Raw genomic sequence first — 22,533 nt, forward strand, 5'->3', positions numbered from 1 at the left:
GCAAGCGCTGCATGAGGCCTCGCGTGTACCGGCGCCTCGTGTCATTCGAGGACCTGCCGGACCGGGTATTCCGTTGGAGACTGCGCATGAGCAGAGAGACAGTGCGACACAACTGCCAGATGATGGCACACCTCTGGCACCGCAGAGGTATGGGGGAGGACACCCGCTCCCGGTGACGGTCAAGGTGACGGCCGCCCTGAGCTTTTACACGCCGGGGTCCTTCCAGTCGGCGAGTGGGGACGTTTCCGGGATCTCTCAGACCTCGGTACACAGGTGGATCCATGCCATCACTGACACCCTATATGCCCAGGCAGACCAGTACACCCAGTGCCATGTGGACCGAGCCCACCAGGATGCCCGGGCAGCGGGGTTCGCTGCCATTGCCTGGATGCCCCAGGTCCAGGGACCAATAGATGGGATGCATGTCGCCCTACAGGCACTGACGGATAACAGGTGAGTTGGATGGGTAGGGGCGGGGGGGGGGGGGGGGGGGTTGGTGAGGGCTGTAGGCATCTAAAATGGCCGTTTGCACAGATTTATGGGAAATAGGTCAACACCGAGAAGCAGACAGGTTGCAGCTTGCAAATACACAAAAGTTGCAGCCCGGACCTTGCAGAAACTGACACAGAGAAAAGGCCATTGAAAGGCCATCCCTGGCTCCAGGTAGAAACTAACGGTAAGTGGCAGACTTGGTGGCGTCGGTTTTCTTATTTGGGAAGGCCTACGTGCCTTGGACACTAGCGGCCATGGCTGACTGGGACCATCCCGCCATCAAGGTGTCCACACCCAATCGGTTGAGATCGATCAGGGTGATCGAGCTATTAGACATTTACATGGGACCGCCCAAAAGGTACTGCGCAGCCTGCCACTCACTCTTGACCACCGACGACAACAGTGGTGTCAACGCCGTGGACACAGACGACCAGCAACAGACAGCCAGATGACGGGTTCCAGATAAGGCCATATCTGCTCTGTACTTGCCAGTCACCTGGACGTGAAGTTAGGGTCGTTCTTGAGTGTTAGTTTAGAGTGCAACGTGTGTGTGTGTGTACTTGTGTGGTCATTTGTCCACCATATCCGGGTTAAAGACTTACTGGTTTAGATGGTATAGCAAGGGTGAGAGGGTGTAGTTCGAGGGGGCGCTGTAGGGGAGTCCACATATGTCATAGGGATCCGCAACCAAGCAGGGTCTCATTAACTTGCCGCTGCCAACCTCCACTTCAGTGACCTCCCTTTCCTCTGGGCCGCCAACCACGTCCAGTGCCCTCTCCTCAGGCATGGTGAGGGGCCACAGGTCTGGTGGTCCCCTCTGGTCTTCTCCCGCTCCCGGTGGTTGTGTGTGGCCTTCTGGAGGGAAGGGCACACACAAACAACAGCACCGTTAGACGCTCTGACGCATGCAGCCCAGGGGTTGGGTAGGTGATGGCATGGGTGCCACGGCGCCTGGCATGGGTGCCAGCACGTGGGGCAGGGTGGGGGTTCGGCCGTTCCCTGGGGGGGGGGAGAAGCTGGGTTGCGGCTGGGCGGGGTTCGTGCCAGTGGCCACTCACCCTGGCCGCTCTGAGGAGGTCGGGCGACGTTGCCCACAGCGCTGACCGCGTTTGCCACCTGCACCCAGGCACAGCAAACGGTGGCACCTGGTGGCCTTTCTCCTGGGCTGTGGTACAGGGTCATCCTTCTCTCCTCCATGCCGTCCAGAGGGATCACGCTGAACCGTGGCGCTGCTCTCCTTCCAGCCATCTTGTTGGCTGGGACGGTGTGTGTGGGGTGATGGATCGTTTAAGTGCGGCTGCGGCGTCTGAGCCTCGTGCACCAATTACAGACCCGGCGAACCCAACGCCGTTTTGCATGGAAGCGGTTGCGTTCCACGTGGCGATGGTGCTAGCCCATTTAGAGTTGCTGAATCGGTGCAGCTGTTGAGCCTTTTTTCCTGCGTAAAACACCACTGTTCCCGTGCTGCTGTCAGCACTTAGTCTCAGAAAGGGAGAATCCAGCCTAAGAAGTCTATTATCTAAATGGTGAGAGATTGCAGAGATTTGAGAGGGATCCGTGTGTCCTAGTGCATGAATGGCAAAAGGTTAATATGCAGGTACAGCATGTATTTAGGAAAGATAATGGAATGTTATTGTTTATTGCGAGGGGATTTCAATATGAAAATAGAGAAGTTATCCTTCAATTTTACAGAACATTGGCGAGACCACTTCTGAAACTCTACGTACAGTAATGGTCTCATTATTTAAGGAAGTATGCAAAATTGTTGGAAGCAATTCTGAGAAGGTTTACTAGACTGATACCTGGAATTTGCAGATTGTCTTATGAGGAACAGTTGGACAGGCTAGGCTTGAAACTGCTGGAGTTTAGTACAGTAAGAGGTGACGTGATTGAAATATATAAGATTCTGAGGAGTCTTGACAGCGTGGCTATAGAAAGGATATTTCCTCTTGGGGGAGAATCTAGAACTAGGGGTTACTGTTTAAAGTTGAGGGATCAGCCATTTTGGACATTTGAGGAGAATTTTATTTTCTGAGGGTCATGAGTCTTTGGAACTCTTCCTCAAAAGGTAGTGGATGCAGAGTCTTTGAATATTTTTAAGGCAGAGATAGATAATTTTTTTAAAAGCAAGGGAGTGAAACGTTATCTGGGGTAGGTGGGAATGTGGAGTGAAGGTTATAATCAGATTAGACATGATCGTATTGAATGGTGGAGTGGGTTGAGGAGCCGAGTGGCCTACCCCTGCTCATAGTTTGTATATTTCAAATTACATGGTTTTTGATTGTGATATGGGGGAGGATGCATCATGAGATGAGGGCAGACCACTATTTTAAATTATGATTTAAACATTTAAAGATCAAGGGCTGCATGGCGGCGCAGTGGTTAGCACTGCTGCCTCACGGCATCGAGGACCCGAGTTCGATCCCGCTTCTAGGTCACTATCCGTGTGGAGTTTGCACATTCTCTCAGTGTTTGAATGGGTATTGCCCCCACAACCCATTCTTGTCTACAGGAATAGTGCCAGAAGACTGGAGGATAGCAAATGTTGTCCCCGTGTTCAAGAAGTGGAGTAAAGATAACCCCGGTAACTATAAACCAGTGAGCCTTACTTCTGTTATGGGAAAAGTCTTGGAAAGGTTTATAAGAGATAGGATGTATAATCATCTGGAAAGGAATAATTTGATTAGAGATAGTCAACATGGTTTTGTGAAGGGTAGGTCGTGCCTCACAAACCTTATTGAGTTCTTCGAGAAGGTGACCAAACAGGTGGACGAGGATAAAGCAGTTGATGTGGTGTATATGGATTTCAGTAAAGCATTTGATAAGGTTCCCCACAGTAGGCTATTGCAGAAAATACAGAGGCATGGGATTTAGGGTGATTTAGCAGTTTGGATCAGAAATTGGCTAGCTGATAGAAGACAAGGGTGGTGGTTGATGGGAAATGTTCAGACTTTTGTCCAGTTACTAGTGGTGTACCACTAGGATCTGTTTTGGGGCAGCTGCTGTTTGTCATTTTTATAAATGACCTGGAGGAGGGCGTAGAAGGATGGGTGAGTAAATTTGCGGATGACACAAAAGTCGGTGGAGTTGTGGACAGTGCAGAAGGATGTTACAAGTTACAGAGGGACATAGATAAGCTGCAGAGCTGGGCTGACAGGTGGCAAAATGGAGTTTAATGCAGAAAAGTGTGAGGTGATTCATTTTGGAAGGAATAACAGGAAGACAGTACTGGGCTAATGGTAAGATTCTTGGTAGTGTGGACGAGCAGATAGATCTCGGTGTCCATGTCCATAGATCCCTGAAAGTTGCCACCCAGGTTGAGAGGGTTGTTAAGAAGGCATATGGTGTGTTAGCTTTTATTGGTAGAGGAATTGAGTTTCGGAGCCATGAGGTCATGTTGCAGTTGTACAAAACTCCGGTGCGGCCGCATTTGGAGTATTGCGTGCAGTTCTGGTTGTCGTATTATAGGAAGGATGTGGAAGCATTGGAAAGGGTACAGAGGAGATTTACAAGAATGTTGCCTGGTATGGAGGGAAGATCTTATGAGGAAAGGCTGAAGGACTTGAGGCTGTTTTCATTAGAGAGAAGAGGGTTAAGAGGTGACTTAATTGAGGCATACAAGATGATCAGAGGATTAGATAGGGTGGACAGTGAGAGCCTTTTTCCTTGGATGGTGATGTCCAGCATGAGGGGACATAGCTTTAAATTGAGGGGAGATAGCTATAGGACAGATGTCAGAGGTAGATTCTTTACTTGGAGAGTAGTAAGGGCGTGGAATGCCCTGCCAGCCACAGTAGTGGAGTCCCCAACATTAAGGGCGTTTAGATGGTCATTGGATAAACATATGGATGATAAGGGAATAGTGTAGATGGGCTTTAGAGGGGTTTCAAGGTCGGTGCAACATCGAGGGCCGAAGGGCCTGTACTGCGCTGTAATGTTCTATGTTCTACAACCCAAAGATGTGCAGGCTAGGTGGATTGGCCATGCTAAATTGACCCTCAAGTGGAAAATAAAATGAATTGGAAACATTAAATTTATTTAAAAAAAGGTAAAGATCTTCCCTAATACATTTGAAACAATCAGTTTACCTTGGGTAAAATGCGGCAAAATCCGGCAAACAGCCTGAAGAAACGGAAAATAAATGGCTGGATAGTAAATCAATGGCTGTCACTGTTCAATAAAAAAATAAATCGTATGAATTTCTAGAGTGCAGTTATACTTTTACATCTGTATCTTGATATTTTTCAGTTTCTATGGATGGAATTCTGTGTCCTCCACGTGGTGAGTTTGGTGGCAGAGGGACCCGTTTAAGGGGCTCATCCCACTACTCCTGCTGGTCTTCACCAAGTGGCAGGTGGAGGACTCCACGTTGGAAACCCAAAAAGCAAACTTGTCAGGGCTGGATGCAGACTTCCGGGAGGTGGGGAGACAGGGGTAGGACCAAAGGTACTCACTGCCTGATTAAAGGACCCAGCGTCATGAAGGGAGGGGCTGGTCCGAGCCACCCCCTACATTTATCAACCCCTTGATTTCCCCTCCCACCATTACTCTACCATGGCCTTGATCCCTTGGCAATACTGGGCCTCGGATGGGTGTGTAACCCGCAGCAGTCACTCCCGCACTGTGGCGTTAATAAGCAATAAAGACTTGTTGGCCTCTGATGGACCAGCAGCTCTTGGTTGGAGGGACTTCCAGCCTGGGGTCATTGATTCCAGCAAAGGTCTGTGGCAGCCATGTTCCTGATTGTTAAATTGTAAAGTAGCCACAGCTGTCAGACTCATGGTCTAGGTGAAACCCCTCTAAGGAGCAACCTGTGGCTGTAGCTGTGACCAAATGGTTGATTGCAGAGAGGCTTAACGTTATTAATGGAGTGCTACTATCTGCTGCTGGAGGCCACCTCCATTCATTGGCCTCATTAGGGGCTTGCATGCCGACTATAAAATTCCAGAGCTGGGTGATTGTGGTTACCTGCTGCTTAGGGTTTGGCAACTATTATACTCCACCTCCCCGCCATTTGCAAAATGGCCGAGAGATGGGAAAATACCAGAAAACAGCACTCTACTCTCCAGCAACCTTCTGGCCTCAGCACAACAAAAATAAAGCCCATTAACTCTATAGTCTGTAGAAAATATTTTCATTGCCATTTTTTGTTTTTACTTATTACTGTCATAGCATTTCAAATGTCCCCTTTTATAGCTTTTCAATATTCAAAGCTTTGCAAAGCATTGTTAGCCCGCGCTATTTGAAAAGACTAAAACTGCAGATTGTAGTCTAATTTAATTCTGATCTTGTACAAGGACAAAATAATAATTGCCTGGTAAAGACTTCCTAAAACTCTGTTCACTTTGGCATCACTTCATGGCTTTGGCTATCGATTTTTAGAATTAATTAAAAATCTTTTCAAATATCTATGCACAATCCCTCTCCAATACTACTGACTTTAACGCTTTTCCCTTTAAGGTGTGTGCATGTTTTTCCTTTAATCTACCAGAGGGAAGTCTTGTGGTGCAGTGGTAGAGGCCCTACCACTTGCCCAGAAACTCTTGAGTTTGAGTCCAATGCCAGGAATTGTTGGCCGTGGAAGGAGGGTCATGGCGCGGTTCAACGGGTTGATCATCAGTTTGAGAATCCTTCCACCACTTCCCCACTACTCTCTAATAATAACAAAAAGTGTGGGTATGAAGATATGCTTAAAATAAAATTGATCTTCCCAGGTGCATGGCATTACATTTTCCAAAGCTCAACACAGGCCTAATCCCCAACACACTCAAATCTGTCTGTGGTACTTGTGCATTCTCTATGATCATGATTCTCATACATATCTTGATATCGTCCAGAAATTTGAAAGATTACCTACTTTCTCTGCGTCATTACCCAAATGTAGTTCAAGCAGTGCTTCTTTTATTGGGATTATAGCAACATATTGACTGAGGAAAACAGCCTGAACACGCTGCCAAGAATATCCTCCCTTTTCCACCATATTTTTCCTGTCACAATCTATTTTTGAGTAATTAGTGTTCTACAATTATGTTTGTATTAAAACATGCCTCTAATTTATCTAGAAATTACAGGGCTCAATTTATTGTCCATTGTATAACTATATATCCAGTAATCTGACCAACCTCTGTAAAATAGAAAGATTATGTTCAAATTATTTTTCTCTTATTCCTTATGGTCTAATGTTATACTGTTGTCTGTAAGTTCCATTCCTGGTATTTCCTCATTCCTGTCTTCATTGACTTTCATAGGAATAGGCGGAGAACGGCCATTCAGCCCTTCAAGCCATTCAATTTAATCATCTGTATCTTAACCCATCTTAACTCCCTCTACCACTTTGATTCTCTATCCCCTTATCACACAACTCTATTTACTGCATTTGCTCCATATCCCTTGACATCTTAGCCTAACAAAAACCTCTTGCAGTGTCTTGAGAGTTCCAGTTCTTCCAATAACAACAGCCTTTTTCATGGGGATTACTACCAATCTTTTGAAAGAAAATATGTTTCCTGATTTCCCTCTGAAATGGCCTCCCTTAATTTTAATATTGTGTTCCCTCATTCTTAATTTCTCCAACAAAGACCCACAAGCCCCTGAAGGTAGCAGAACAGTTGAATAAAGTGACAAAGAAAGAATGCTAAATGCTTTCCGAGGTATTTAATACAAAAGCAGGGATCTAATGCTGGAACTGGAAATGCTGGGTGGGCCACAGCTGCAATTGTGCATACAGTTCTGGTTGCCACATTACAGGAAGGACATAATTGCTTTGGAGAGAATACAGGGGAGATGGCTAGGGTTTGAAAATTGCAGCTATGAGGAAATGTTGGATAGGCTAGTGTTGTTTCCTTTGAACAGAGGAGGCACACAACGAACCCAGTGGTAGCAGCCATGCTGAGAACGTGGACCTAGTTAAGACAGCACTTTGGATAACCAAAATGTCCCTTATGGCCCCCACCTGCGGCAATCACAGATTCCCCCCCAGCCATTCTAGATATCACCGGGTCATAAAGGACATAGCTGCTAGACTGGGACTGCAGCAGGTGGTGAGGGAACTGAAGTGTTGGCTAGTGTAGACTTGCGAGATGAACAGACACTTCCAACACTGATGAAGGTTCAACTCAATTTTATTAACTACTTCTAACTAACTAACACACGATGGCTGTGGGTCTAAATGATGCTAACTTAAACTAGAGACCTAAGCCTTGTCCGAACCAGTTGATTCTCTCAGCACGTGGTGCGAGTCTGTGCTGGGCTGGATGAGTTCTTGTTACACTGAGAGGCAGCACCCAGAATGAGCGGGAACCGTGGTGCCCTCTGCCTTTATAGTGTGTGTATTCTAACTGGTGATTGGCTGCGATGTTTGTGCATGTTGATTGGTCCCTGTGTGTGTCCATCAGTGTGTGTCTGCACCATGATATACTGGTGTATATTATGACATCCCCCCCTTTTATAAAAAATGTTGATATAGACATGTGATAATAAATAGTGTGGGTGTGTGGAGAATGTACCTAGCTACGTGTGAAATGCGAAGACATATGTACAAAGCTATATACAGGGATCAAGACTATTTACAGAGGAAGGTGCCTGGTGCAGATGACGACCATGAACTGGAACAACCAACAAATCTATTTACAAATCACTGGAGAACGAATGCAACAATGAAGGATATAGAAAAAAAAACTTTTCAGAAAGTCCACATGTGTACAGAGTTCATAAGTTCAGTCTCTGAGGTGGGTGACGAACTCTGGTTGACCAGATAATAATGTCGTCGACATATACCCGGACGCCGTCGATCCCCTCCATCATCTGCTCCATGATCCGATGGAAAACTTTGTACGCAGAAATGATGCCGAATGGCATCCGGTAGTAGCAGAACCTGCCAAAGGGTGTGTTGAACGTACACAGCTTCCTGCTTGACTCATCTAGTTGGATCTGCCAGAACCCTTCGAGGCATCCAGTTTTGAGAATAGTTTGGCGTGGGCCATCTCGGACGTGAGCTCCTCACGTTTCGGAATCGGGTAGTGCTCCCACATGGTATTCTGATTCAGATCTTTAGGATCAATACAGATCCGCAGCTCGCCGGACGGTCTCTTGACGCAGACCATGGAGCTTACCTAGTCTGTGGGTTCCGTGACCCTAGAGATGACTCCTTGGTCCTGGAGGTCCTGGAGCTGTTGCTTGAGGTGTCCTTGAGGGACGCTGGGGCTCTGCGAGGTGCGTGAATGACAGGCATGGCGTTGGGCTTGAGTAAGATTTTATACGTGTTGGGGCGTGCCCATGCCTTCGAAGACATCATGGTATTGCTGGATGATGGAGTCGAGTTGCGTCCTGAAGTCTGCGTCAGAGGATGCAGGTATATCGCTAGAAGAGAGAGAGTGTACTCTCTCTGCACTAAGTGGAGCAGCTTGCATGCCTGCGCACCAAGCAAAGAGGCTTTTGAGGCAGCAACAATCTCGAACGGGAGAATGGCTGTGTGAGCACGATGTGTCACCTCAAGGCGGCAGGAGCCGCTGGCAGCGATGGCATTGCCGTTGTAGTCCACCAATTTATGGGCTGTTTAGCAAACTGGGCTAACTTACTGGCTTTGAAAGCAGACCAAGCAGGCCAGCAGCACGGTTCGATTCCCGTAACAGCCTCCCGAACAGGCACCGGAATGTGGCAACAGTATCTTCATTGAAGTCTACTCTGACAATAAGCGATTTTCATTTCATTTACACGCAGATGGCAGGACAGCAGGCCTGCCATTTCACGCAGAGCTTGCGAAAATCAGACGACGCGATGAGATTGGCAGAAGCGCCAGTGTCCAGGCGAACCTGACAGGGGACCGGTTGACCATAAGGGTGACCACTCATCATCCTGGCCGACGCTGTGGACGTGGACAGGTTTAGTGCTACGCTTGGGGGACATCCTGTTCGTGGTACCGACGCCAATTTGGAACGGGACCTGTGGGTCATCGCAGGCACAGTCGGAATCAAGGTCTGGAGTAGGTTCATTGATGGCAGGCTGGATAGCCCTGACGTCTCTGTGGGGCTGGGTGGACCTCCTAAAATCAGCAGGCAGGGAAGATCTGCACATTGTAGCATAGTGGCCCCGTTTGCCATACTGCAGGCAGGGTCGGGACTTCGCGGGACTTTGTCGCTTTAAGTGGGCAGAGCCGCAGTTGCCACACGTCAGAGCGCCGGAACGTTTGTCTCGTCACCGCGCATGCGTGGGGCGATCCAGCGTGGCGTGCACCTACTCGAAGCGGTCCGTGAAGTCAGCACGCTCGTTGCGAGTAAGCGCAGGACTCCGCGAAAAGCGCGGGAAATGACCACCATTGTTCAGATCCAGAGCCTGAAAAGATTTAATCATTTGGACCCATTCTGCCTCGTAAGGGGCTTGCCGCGCCGTTTCAGCGGCCTGGATGCAGGAGTAGCATGTTCATGAAGTACACAGGTCTCGATGGCCATAGAGAGAGTGAGCTGCTTTATTTTTAGTAGCTGCTGGCGCAGGGGCTCAGATTGAACACCAAAAACAATCTGGTCACGGAGCATGGAGTCAGAGGTGGACCCGTAGTTGCAGGATTGCGCAAGGACGCGGAGGTGGGTAATAAAGGACTGGAAAGGCTCGTCCTTACCCTGAATTCGCTGCTGAAACATGTATCTCTCGAAGCTCTCGTTGACCTCGACCACACAGTGGCTGTCGAACTTTAGAATTACGATCTTGAACTTCGATTTGTCCTCCCCCTCATCGAAGGTGAGGGAGTTGAAGATGTGCAGAGTGTGGTCCCCGGCTGTGAAGAAGAAGAGAGCAATCTTCCATGCGTCTGAGGCAGCTTCCAGATCCCTGGCCTCGAGGTACAGCTGGAAGCGCTGTTTGAAAAGTTTCCAGTTTGAGCCCAGATTCCCGGCAATGCGGAGAGGTGGCTGCGAGCGAACGGAGTCCATTCTGTAGGATAGCGCGAGACTGGTGGAAGGCAGATCACTGAAAGGTAGGTCTCAGAAGTGCGAGCATCCCTCAACTTCTGGTACCATGTAGTGTTGGCTAGTGTAGACTTGAGAGATGAACAAACACTTCCAACACTGATGAAGGTTCAACTCAATTTTATTAACTACTTCTAACTAACTAGCACACGATGATTGTGGGTCTAAATGATGCTAACTTAAACTAGAGACCTAAGCCTTGTCCGAACCAGTTGATTCTCTCAGCACGTGGTGCGAGTCTGTGCTGGGCTGGATGAGTTCTTGTTACACTGAGAGGCAGCACCCAGAATGAGCGGGAACCGTGGTGCCCTCTGCCTTTATAGTGTGTGTATTCTAACTGGTGATTGGCTGCGATGTTTGTGCATGTTGATTGGTCCCTGTGTGTGTCCATCAGTGTGTGTCTGCACCATGATATACTGGTGTATATTATGACATCCCCCCCTTTTATAAAAAATGTTGATATAGACATGTGATAATAAATAGTGTGGGTGTGTGGAGAATGTACCTAGCTACGTGTGAAATGCGAAGACATATGTACAAAGCTATATACAGGGATCAAGACTATTTACAGAGGAAGGTGCCTGGTGCAGATGACGACCATGAACTGGAACAACCAACAAATCTATTTACAAATCACTGGAGAACGAATGCAACAATGAAGGATATAGAAAAAAAAACTTTTCAGAAAGTCCACATGTGTACAGAGTTCATAAGTTCAGTCTCTGAGGTGGGTGACGAACTCTGGTTGACCAGATAATAATGTCGTCGACATATACCCGGACGCCGTCGATCCCCTCCATCATCTGCTCCATGATCCGATGGAAAACTTTGTACGCAGAAATGATGCCGAATGGCATCCGGTAGTAGCAGAACCTGCCAAAGGGTGTGTTGAACGTACACAGCTTCCTGCTTGACTCATCTAGTTGGATCTGCCAGAACCCTTCGAGGCATCCAGTTTTGAGAATAGTTTGGCGTGGGCCATCTCGGACGTGAGCTCCTCACGTTTCGGAATCGGGTAGTGCTCCCACATGGTATTCTGATTCAGATCTTTAGGATCAATACAGATCCGCAGCTCGCCGGACGGTCTCTTGACGCAGACCATGGAGCTTACCTAGTCTGTGGGTTCCGTGACCCTAGAGATGACTCCTTGGTCCTGGAGGTCCTGGAGCTGTTGCTTGAGGTGTCCTTGAGGGACGCTGGGGCTCTGCGAGGTGCGTGAATGACAGGCATGGCGTTGGGCTTGAGTAAGATTTTATACGTGTTGGGGCGTGCCCATGCCTTCGAAGACATCATGGTATTGCTGGATGATGGAGTCGAGTTGCGTCCTGAAGTCTGCGTCAGAGGATGCAGGTATATCGCTAGAAGAGAGAGAGTGTACTCTCTCTGCACTAAGTGGAGCAGCTTGCATGCCTGCGCACCAAGCAAAGAGGCTTTTGAGGCAGCAACAATCTCGAACGGGAGAATGGCTGTGTGAGCACGATGTGTCACCTCAAGGCGGCAGGAGCCGCTGGCAGCGATGGCATTGCCGTTGTAGTCCACCAATTTATGGGCTGTTTAGCAAACTGGGCTAACTTACTGGCTTTGAAAGCAGACCAAGCAGGCCAGCAGCACGGTTCGATTCCCGTAACAGCCTCCCGAACAGGCACCGGAATGTGGCAACAGTATCTTCATTGAAGTCTACTCTGACAATAAGCGATTTTCATTTCATTTACACGCAGATGGCAGGACAGCAGGCCTGCCATTTCACGCAGAGCTTGCGAAAATCAGACGACGCGATGAGATTGGCAGAAGCGCCAGTGTCCAGGCGAACCTGACAGGGGACCGGTTGACCATAAGGGTGACCACTCATCATCCTGGCCGACGCTGTGGACGTGGACAGGTTTAGTGCTACGCTTGGGGGACATCCTGTTCGTGGTACCGACGCCAATTTGGAACGGGACCTGTGGGTCATCGCAGGCACAGTCGGAATCAAGGTCTGGAGTAGGTTCATTGATGGCAGGCTGGATAGCCCTGACGTCTCTGTGGGGCTGGGTGGACCTCCTAAAATCAGCAGGCAGGGAAGATCTGCACATTGTAGCATAGTGGCCCCGTTTGCCATACTGCAGGCAGGGTCGGGACTTCGCGGGACTTTGTCGCTTTAAGTGGGCAGAGCCGCAGTTGCCACACGTCAGAGCGCCGGAACGTTTGTCTCGTCACCGCGCATGCGTGGGGCGATCCAGCGTGGCGTGCACCTACTCGAAGCGGTCCGTGAAGTCAGCACGCTCGTTGCGAGTAAGCGCAGGACTCCGCGAAAAGCGCGGGAAATGACCACCATTGTTCAGATCCAGAGCCTGAAAAGATTTAATCATTTGGACCCATTCTGCCTCGTAAGGGGCTTGCCGCGCCGTTTCAGCGGCCTGGATGCAGGAGTAGCATGTTCATGAAGTACACAGGTCTCGATGGCCATAGAGAGAGTGAGCTGCTTTATTTTTAGTAGCTGCTGGCGCAGGGGCTCAGATTGAACACCAAAAACAATCTGGTCACGGAGCATGGAGTCAGAGGTGGACCCGTAGTTGCAGGATTGCGCAAGGACGCGGAGGTGGGTAATAAAGGACTGGAAAGGCTCGTCCTTACCCTGAATTCGCTGCTGAAACATGTATCTCTCGAAGCTCTCGTTGACCTCGACCACACAGTGGCTGTCGAACTTTAGAATTACGATCTTGAACTTCGATTTGTCCTCCCCCTCATCGAAGGTGAGGGAGTTGAAGATGTGCAGAGTGTGGTCCCCGGCTGTGAAGAAGAAGAGAGCAATCTTCCATGCGTCTGAGGCAGCTTCCAGATCCCTGGCCTCGAGGTACAGCTGGAAGCGCTGTTTGAAAAGTTTCCAGTTTGAGCCCAGATTCCCGGCAATGCGGAGAGGTGGCTGCGAGCGAACGGAGTCCATTCTGTAGGATAGCGCGAGACTGGTGGAAGGCAGATCACTGAAAGGTAGGTCTCAGAAGTGCGAGCATCCCTCAACTTCTGGTACCATGTAGTGTTGGCTAGTGTAGACTTGAGAGATGAACAAACACTTCCAACACTGATGAAGGTTCAACTCAATTTTATTAACTACTTCTAACTAACTAGCACACGATGATTGTGGGTCTAAATGATGCTAACTTAAACTAGAGACCTAAGCCTTGTCCGAACCAGTTGATTCTGTCAGCACGTGGTGTGAGTCTGTGCTGGGCTGGATGAGTTCTTGTTACACTGAGAGGCAGCACCCAGAATGAGCGGGAACCGTGGTGCCCTCTGCCTTTATAGTGTGTGTATTCTAACTGGTGATTGGCTGCGGTGTTTGTACATGTTGATTGGTCCCTGTGTGTGTCCATCAGTGTGTGTCTGCACCATGATATACTGGTGAATATTATGACAGGAACCAACAAGAGGGAAAAGCATACTTGACCTCATCCTCACCAATCTGCCTGCCGCAGAAGCATCTGTCCATGACAGTATTGGTAGAAGTGACCACTGCACAGTCCTTGTGGACACAAAGTCCCTTCTTCACATTGAAGCCTCATCCTGCTCCTATTTTCTGTGCTTCTGTAAGGGGGTCCTCAGGCCCCTCTGCACCCGCACAGGGCACCCCTGGACCTGATTCCTGTCGTGGAAAAAATGCCAGCTTGGCACCCTGCCAAGATGCCTAGATGGCACTGCCTAGGTGTCAAGCTCGCATTTTGCACGGTCGTGATTGCCCCGTGGTGTGCACTGCGCAGCTGTTGTGGGGGTGTGTGGCACGTGGACCCCCTTACAGTGAATTTGGACTGACGGAACTTTGGGGGTCGCATTGGGGACTTGAGAGATCTAACTGCTGCACTGAGGAGTTCCTACAAGCGGAGCTCCTCATTGCAGAAAAGGGGGTGAAGTGCGGCATTGTCAGGGAGTTCCCCACTGAGGCCTCTGATCTACTAGGATGATATATTTAGTATATTTAACAGGCTGTTAAATATAGGGCTGTTTTTCCGAAAACTCGGTTGATCAGCACTACGGGACGCTAATGTACCTAAGTATTCCTGCCGAAACTGAATTGCGTGCGATTAGCAATTCAGGGCATGCAAATTAACCGACACTCTGTTGCCGTAAATTGGAAGCAATTCCCTACCTAACGGGTGGTGTAATCACTGGGGCTAGAATTAACGGTAAAGAGCCTAACAAGCTGGAGCTGCTTTTAAGCGTTCCATTCACCACACACACCTCTTCCCAGGCCGCAGACTCTGTTCCACCCCTAATCAGTGCCTGGGAGGAGGAGACAGACGCAGTCAGCATTGCCAGCTTCACCAGGAAGAGACAGCTCATGATCCTGAGGAGCGGGTGTCACTGGTGAAATCTCTGCCCTGAGAGGGGCAGTGTACCAGGGAGGATTCCAAAGACTATGGTGCAAGTGTCCTTTGGTTGCGGTGAGCACTTCTAACCTGTTTCCTGTACAGTGAGGCTGCGCTTCTGAGGAGTGTACTGAGTGCCAACACCTGGTACCCAGTGATAGAGCTTGGCCATACCCATCCCCTTGATGATACTGCTTCAGTATGAGAGTTTCCAGAAGGGCGGCCTGGGTGGGCTTTCACATCTCCAGAAACTCTATGGAAAATTTACAGGACACTGTGAGCAGCCAGAAGCCCGTAAGTAGCACCAGAGGAGTGTGTTTAAATCACAAACTGCGTAATGGCGGTCTGAACCAAGCCACCCGATTGTGATGGGGACACTACAAGTCAACGCACTTGGTACCAAGTCGTTCCCCGCACTTTCTCGGCCCAGGTAGCCACCCCCAGCAAGCCTGACAATGTCAAGTGTTTTGAGAGTTTTTTTTTGCCTCTTGCTCTCTCTCGACAGGCATGGTGCTCAGTCCCCACTTGTAAATACTTGGATCAATTTGCGCCTGCATGATTTCCACCTGAGAGTGGTGGAGCATCGCAGTGGTGGAGCATGCAAGTGTCCACCCTACTGATGAGATTTAAATCTATGTAAATTATTGTTTTACAAGGGCCCGCCAGCGCAAAGTGCAAACATTGCTAACATCGCCAAAGTGGCACCGGGTCATGGGATCGGAATTGTGCGCCATGCGGAAGGTGCAAATCGTGATTTTTCACTTTTTCACTATTCTTTACCCGATTGCAATTCTGACTGCCGGTAGCGGAAGTGGAGAATTCAGCCCAAAGTATAGAACAACAACAGAGGCAAACGTGTAGGCTGAGTAGGTACTTCAAGAATATAATCATAATAATTGCTTATTGTCAGAAGTAGGCTTCAATGAAATTGCTGTGAAAAGCCACTAGTCACCGCATTCCGGCGCCTGTTCGGGGAGGCTGATTCGGAAATTGAACCCGCGCTGCTGACCTTGTTCTGCATTACAAGCCAGCTGTTTAGCCCACTGTGCTATCCTGTGGCATGAGTGCCGAAGATATGCCTGAGGATCTCTGTCACGGGCAAGTGTTCACACAAAACTGCAAATGTGAGTGGTAGTTCATGGAAGCCTGACTTGTGTTGTATCACATTTGCAGAGTGATACCCTTCAAAGCCTGCAGTTTTTGAATGTGAACTATTGTAACCTGGGGCGGAATGCTCCGACCCCCCCCCCCCGGTCGGGTTGGAAAATCGCCGGGGGGGGTGGCGTGATTCCCAACCCGCCGTCCGCTGAATTCTCTGGCACCAGAGATTCAGCGGGGTCGGGAATCGCACCGCGCTGGTCGGCAGCCGCTTGCAGTGGCCCCCCCGGCGATTCTCCGGCCCGCGATGGGCCGAAGTCCCACTGGATCTTTGCCAGTCCCGCCAGCGTAGATTAGACTAGGTCCCTTACTGGCGGGACCTGGCGGTCCGGGCAGGCTCCGGGTTCCTTGGGGGGGTGCCGATCTGGCCCCAAGGGGTGCCCCCACGGTGGCCTGGCCCGCGAACGAGGCCCACCGATCCGCGAGCGGACCTGTGCCGTCTGAGCACTCTTTTCCTACGCGTCAGCTGTGTCAGCCTCCGTGATGGCCATCGCGTAGGTGAACCTCCCCCTATGCATGCGCGGGGATGACATCAGCAGCCGCTGATGCTCCCGCGCATGCGCGGACTCGTGCCGGCCGGCGGAGTCCCTTCAGCCCCGGCTGGCGTGGCGCCAAAGGCCTTCCACGCCAGCCAGCCAAAATTAGTGTTAGGGATTCTGCACCTTTGGGGCTGGCTGACGCTGGAGTGGTTCACGCCACACTGTCCCCCTGGGACCCCCTGCCCCGCCGGGTACGGGAGAATCCCGCCCCTGATATTCACAAAAGTTATTTTTTTAATATAAATTTAGAGTACTCAATTCATTATTTTTTCCAATCAAGGGGCAGTTTTGGCGTGGCCAATCTACCTACGCATCTTTGGGCTTGTGGGGGTGAAAGTCATGGGGGTTTGTGGGGTGAGACTCGGTGGGAATGTGCAAACTCCACATGGACAGTGACCCGGGACTGGGATCAAACCTATATTTGGAACTATATCACCATTTCTTCTCTGCCATGGGGTCAGAATCCTGGAATCCCGAACAGCTCTATGGATGCACCTACATTACATGTCCTGTAGCGGTTCAATAAGGCATCTCACCACTAAGTATTCGAGGACAGTTAGGGATCGGCAACAAATGTTGGCCCAATCAGTGACACCCAATCCCTTGAAATAATTTTTTAAAAATGACATGCAAAACCCCAAATTACTGCAACTGCACAATTATGTGATGCTTACTATATGGGTGGGCTGTTGGCTATGGGTTCTGGGTCTAACCAGAGCCATGACCGATACTTAGCTATGATCTGATAACGAACGTTGTCATGCATAAGATTCACATCTCTTGGGTTCTCCAAGCTCCTTCTAGGGTGCAGCACTAACATAATGTACCAAACAAAGGCTGAAATACGGAATCCACCAAGTTCATTGGATGACATCTCAAAGTTTTACTCTAGTTCGCCTAACAAATTCCATGTTTTTAAACACATGCTGCATTCACATGAATCAAATTCAAAGATGGTTTAGCTTCCTGATTGTTTTTTCTAGGCCTCCTGCAGTTTAGTTTAAATGTTGGTGACATTACAGAACAGACCATTTTCTGAATGGCAGAGGTAACTGGGATACATAATGTTAGATGATACTGGGTACACTCACTTAATCCATTAAAAGGCTGAAGTTGAAAGATTCCCATTCATTGTTGTTCATGAATGTTCTTCAGGTGCCTCAGTGTTTTGTTGCAAATGGTAATTAATATGTAGATAAGTTGTCTTTTTGTAAAATGCTTCCTTTTTATCTGGGATATTGTCCCAAAAGTGTCAGTCAACAGAATTATGAAAAGCTAACTGCTTTAAAAGTGCTGACTATCCAAAGTGATAACATACATCTGAAAATCAGCACTGCTGACTAATGAGAGAGGGCAAAGGGGCTCATTTTAACATCACCCGAAACAGCACATTGGAGTGTCAAACAATTAAATCTTCTTCATCAACAAGTGACCATTTGCAACTTAGGAAAGAAATGTGACCAAAAATAGAGAGAGCTAACTGATTTATTTGCCTATGTTATGACACCCTGGGCTAGAGTGCGGTTAATTTCAGTATCCCTTGAACTAGAATCTCAACACAATTGAATTAACCAATCATTCTCAGAAAAATATCCAAATTCTTTAACCCTTAGCTGCCCAATATTTACAGTTACTTGGTTTGTAAATTTAAACACGATTACTTGTTATTTATAACAAGAACTATAATGAATTAAGCAGCAAATAAACTGGTTAGCTATTATCTGATTCTTAATGTCCCACATTAACTCATCCTCCACCCTCTATTTTATATATACACGCACACACACGACAAACAAATACAGAGGGCAAGAGAGGGGTAAATTAAAAAGTAAAAGATACGAGATGGTTGTTTCTGGCACCTTTCCTGAAAACCGGCTTTCAGGTCAAGATTTCTGCTTTCCAGTCTCTCATGGTTTTCATTTTAGATTCATTCAGGTCTCTGCTGTTTCAGAAATACAGCAGCTTTTCGGTATAAAAACATGAGAGAGAAAGGGCAGGTCCTTTCCCCTGAGTGTCCGGCTTTCAAACAGCTTTCCTTAGGTCCCTTGAAATCATCCCATTCAGGCAGGATCAAATCACCACTTGTTACTAATCAGAATATGGCATTTTGGCCAATTCATTGGCCACCAGCTAACCAATTGAACCAAGTCGCACCCATCTCTCTGGTTCCACAAAGTCTGAGCTCTGTTGTCCAAAGCTAGCAGAGTGTACTATGTTGCAATTAAAACCAAAGATGCAAACCTATTAGCAGACCTAGAGCAAATCTAATAAAGATACCAAACTAATATAGATATAATTGTAGGAAAACACCAGGAAGCGCTCTGTTAACTAGTCATGATGTAGACATATGAAACTCTGAACCAATGAAGTCCCATCCATCTCGACTAAAACCACGGAGACTGGCTCAGTTAGTAAGTGAAATGCAGTGCATGTTGCATATGTTGTGGAAATGAGCAAAAACTCTGAAGTCCACAGAACACCAAGTACAGTTTGCAAGATTGAAGGCTAGATTAGTGGGCAAACTGATGCTGGCCGCCCAGAACTTTTCTAGACCGTTACAATTACCACAGCTGCAGGGAGACTGGAGAGTGGGGTAGTATTGGTGGTTTATGGGGCTCTTTTGGAACAGGAGAAGGCACCACTGGAAGTGATCAGTGGGAGGAAGAGTTGGGAGAAGGTATGGGGGAGGGGTTCTGGTGCGAGGTGCTCCGGAGAGTGAACACCTCCACCTCGTGTGCGAGGTTGGGGCTGATACAGCTGAAGGTGGTGTATAGAACGCGTCTTACAAGGGCGAGGATGAGCTGGCTCTTTGAGAGGGTAGAAGATGTGTGTGAACATTGCGCGGGAGGCCCTGCAAACCATGTTCATATGTTTTAGTCCTGTCCAAAGCTGGAGGATTGCTGGAAGGAGGTGTTTAGGGTAATCTCTAAAGTGGTGCACGTGAATCTGGACCCGGGCCCTCGGGAGGCCATATTCGGGGTGTTGGACCAGCCGGGGTTGGAAACGGGCGCAGAGGCAGATGTTGTAGCCTTCACCTCGTTGAACGCCCGAAGGCGGATCCTGTTAGGGTGGAGATCAACCTCTCCCCCCTGTGCCCTGGCGTGGCAGGGGGACCTGCTGGAATTCTTAATGCTTGAAAAGGTCAAATTTGAAGTGAGGGGAAGGATGGAGGGGTTCTACAATTCAGGGGCGTTATTCATTATGCACTTTTGAGAATTGGATCACATCGAACATTAGGGGGGTTGGGGGACTGTACGTGTTAATAGTGACTAAGGGTGATTCCTGATTCCTTTTTGTCATTTGTTTGTGTTATCATGCGGGCCAATGTCTGGGGTTTGGTGGGAGGATGGGATCGTTATTATTGATATGGGGATTGACATTCCATTCGTTACTGATTATTGTTTATTGTTGGGTGTAAATTTGGGAGAAAATGTGAAAAGGAGAATAAATTTATTTTTTTTAAATGGCCACAGCTGCAAGTGACCTGAGCACTTTCAAGTATATATCTGACATGACAATAAACAAAGCCTAGTTTATACAGACCATAATATGCTTGCGTTTATAGAGAAATTTAAAACCCGGAACAGAATGAATAAATTCCCCATTCTCTCTGCTGCTTGGCTTAACGATACATGTCCATTAAGCATCCATTTTTCAAAACAAGAACAGTAAAATAAAGCAAGGAGAACTAAGGGAATCAACAGGAAGAACCCACACATACATCCCTATCTAAAAGAAATGTCAGGGCATGGACGTTTCATTAAGTATGCAAGACATAGATCACAAACACATATCCATCCCCATTATGTAAGTTCCCTTCCTAGTTTCTGCATTCATAACTAGTCAGCCCTTAGATGTGTGACAAAACATCCGCAATCACATTACCCTTTCCAGGAATGTATACAATTTTAACACTGTTGTAATAATAAACTCCAAAGGAACAATCTTGCGTTCCGGGTTTTAAATTTCTCTATGAATGCAAGCGGATTATGGTCTGCATAAACTCAACTTTGTTCATTATCATGTCAGGCATATACTTCAAAGTGCTGAAAGGATAGTAGCACTGTCCGTCCCCCCAGGTCACTGGCATCTGTGGCCATTTTAATGGTCTGGATTAGTCCAGGGTGGCCAGCACTGGTTTGCCTGCTAACGTTTAATCTCCCAAACTGTGTTCTGTGGACCACAGCATTTTCACTTGTTTCCACAACATATGCAACTTGCACTGTATTTCAGCCTCTAACTGAGCCAGTCTCCATGGTTTTAGTTGAGACAGATGTGGCTTTATTGGTTCAGAGTCTCTTATGTCTACATTCTGACTAGTTACCGGAGTGCTTCCTGGTGTTGCCCTATAACTATATCTCTATATTCTTTTGCCATCATGATTTGATATTTAATTTTTCATTGTCAGAGTCCATAATGCGGCTACAGGTAAGCACTTGACATCCTTGCAGTTACCTTTGGATTTACTACTGAAGTACTTTTAAACTCTTCTTTCATCATCTGTATTTTTCCACAATGCAGTTCCTGCACATCATCATAAAGTTGCAAATATTTCATTTGTTCTTCTGCGAATAGGTTTGCATCCTTGGTGTTAGAACTCCCTCTGACATCTCAAACAGTTTTGCATCTTTGGTGTTAGAACTTCCTCTGATATCTCAAACAGTCCCTTGTTTTCCCTCTTCTTCACAATCAAAGACCATGTACTTCCCTTTGTCAGGTTTCTGACCGTCCAAATTAGAGAGGCCCCCTGAATGAGTTTACAGTGAAAACCAGTACAGACTGGAAAGCAGATATCTCGACCTGAAAGTCCGATCTGAAGAAAAAAATGCTGGAAGCAACCATCTGAAACAAAGACTCTTATATTTGTTATTTTACCCCTTCCTTTCCCTGTGTTTGTTTTGTGTGTGTGTGTGTGTGTGTGTGTCTATATAGAGGGTGAGGGCAAGTTAAAGTGGGGGTTTAGGAATTAGATAATAGTTAACCAGTTGTATTTGCTGCCTATTTTGTTATACTTCTTGTTATAAATAAAAAGTAATTGTGTTTAAATTTACAAATCTGGTGACTGCAATTATTGGGCAGCCAAGGGCCAAAGATTTGGGGTATTTTTCTAAGAATCATTGGTTAATTTAATTGTGTCCAGGTCAAGGGGGACTGGAATTGACTGCGGGTGTCATAACATCATTTGGGGAAAATAATGAACTAATTTTAAGTATTAATCACATTTGGAGAATTTTGGCAAGGGTATTAACTGCAGTAGTTATAGGCAACACTAAATCTGTAGTTCAAACCTGGCTAACTAGATCTCTGTTTCTGTACTCCCTTAGCTCTTGAGGAAGAGACACATAGGAAATGACATAGTCACAATTGTCTTTCAAGAGCCTGGAGCACTTCCTTTCACTCCCAGAAACATCAGATCTCACTTTCAACATGTTTTTGTCATTGTCAGAGTTCATAATCCATGTACAGAAAATGTCTGCTACAGGTAAGCACTCAACATCCATGCAGTTACCTTTAGATTTATTACTGAAGTATTTTTAAACTCTTCTTTGATCATCTGTATTTTTCCAGTTCCTGCACATCATCTTAAAGTTGCAAATATATATTAGGTTGCATATGCTGCTTTATGATCAGCTGGTATCTCAGGAAATTAGATGCGTCATTTCCCTGTGAGCACAAGACGCTCCCTTCATCACGTGTTTCTTCTGAATCCTATCATTGAGTTTTATTTTTTCAGCTGAGAGCAAAATGATCGTGACTGCAGACTTCACCACATCCATCGTCATTACTCCTTCATAATAGTTTGAATTGATGAGCTGCACTGTATTTGCCTGGTGTGATAGATCCTGGGCGGGATTCTCTGCCGGGGGATGCTCTGTTTGGGCGGCGCCCGGGGGTTTCCCGACGGTGTGGGGCTGCCCCACAATGGGAAACCCCATTGAACAGCCGGCGTAAAGGAGCATCCCACCGGCGTGGTGAGGCAGAAATGTGGTGCAGTGGGGCAGAGCATCCCGCCTCATGTCTTTACAGTTTTTATTTCTTGGTATG

The 22,533-nt window shown here is 47.6% G+C and overlaps 1 protein-coding gene across 7 annotated transcripts in view; it reads left to right on the plus strand.

Annotated features, from left to right (window-relative positions):
- The window catches only part of LOC119967679 (signal-induced proliferation-associated 1-like protein 2), a 651,675-nt gene that overhangs the window by 319,791 nt on the left and 309,351 nt on the right, over positions 1-22,533 (plus strand). For all 7 annotated transcript variants that reach the window (XM_038800505.1, XM_038800501.1, XM_038800504.1 and 4 more), the window contains one exon: positions 21,813-21,970. In XM_038800505.1, the coding sequence (XP_038656433.1) occupies positions 21,813-21,970 (158 nt within the window). The remainder of the gene's footprint in view (positions 1-21,812; positions 21,971-22,533) is intronic.

Source organism: Scyliorhinus canicula, chromosome 6, assembly GCF_902713615.1.
Source record: "Scyliorhinus canicula chromosome 6, sScyCan1.1, whole genome shotgun sequence".
NCBI classification, from domain to species: Eukaryota; Metazoa; Chordata; class Chondrichthyes; order Carcharhiniformes; family Scyliorhinidae; genus Scyliorhinus; species Scyliorhinus canicula.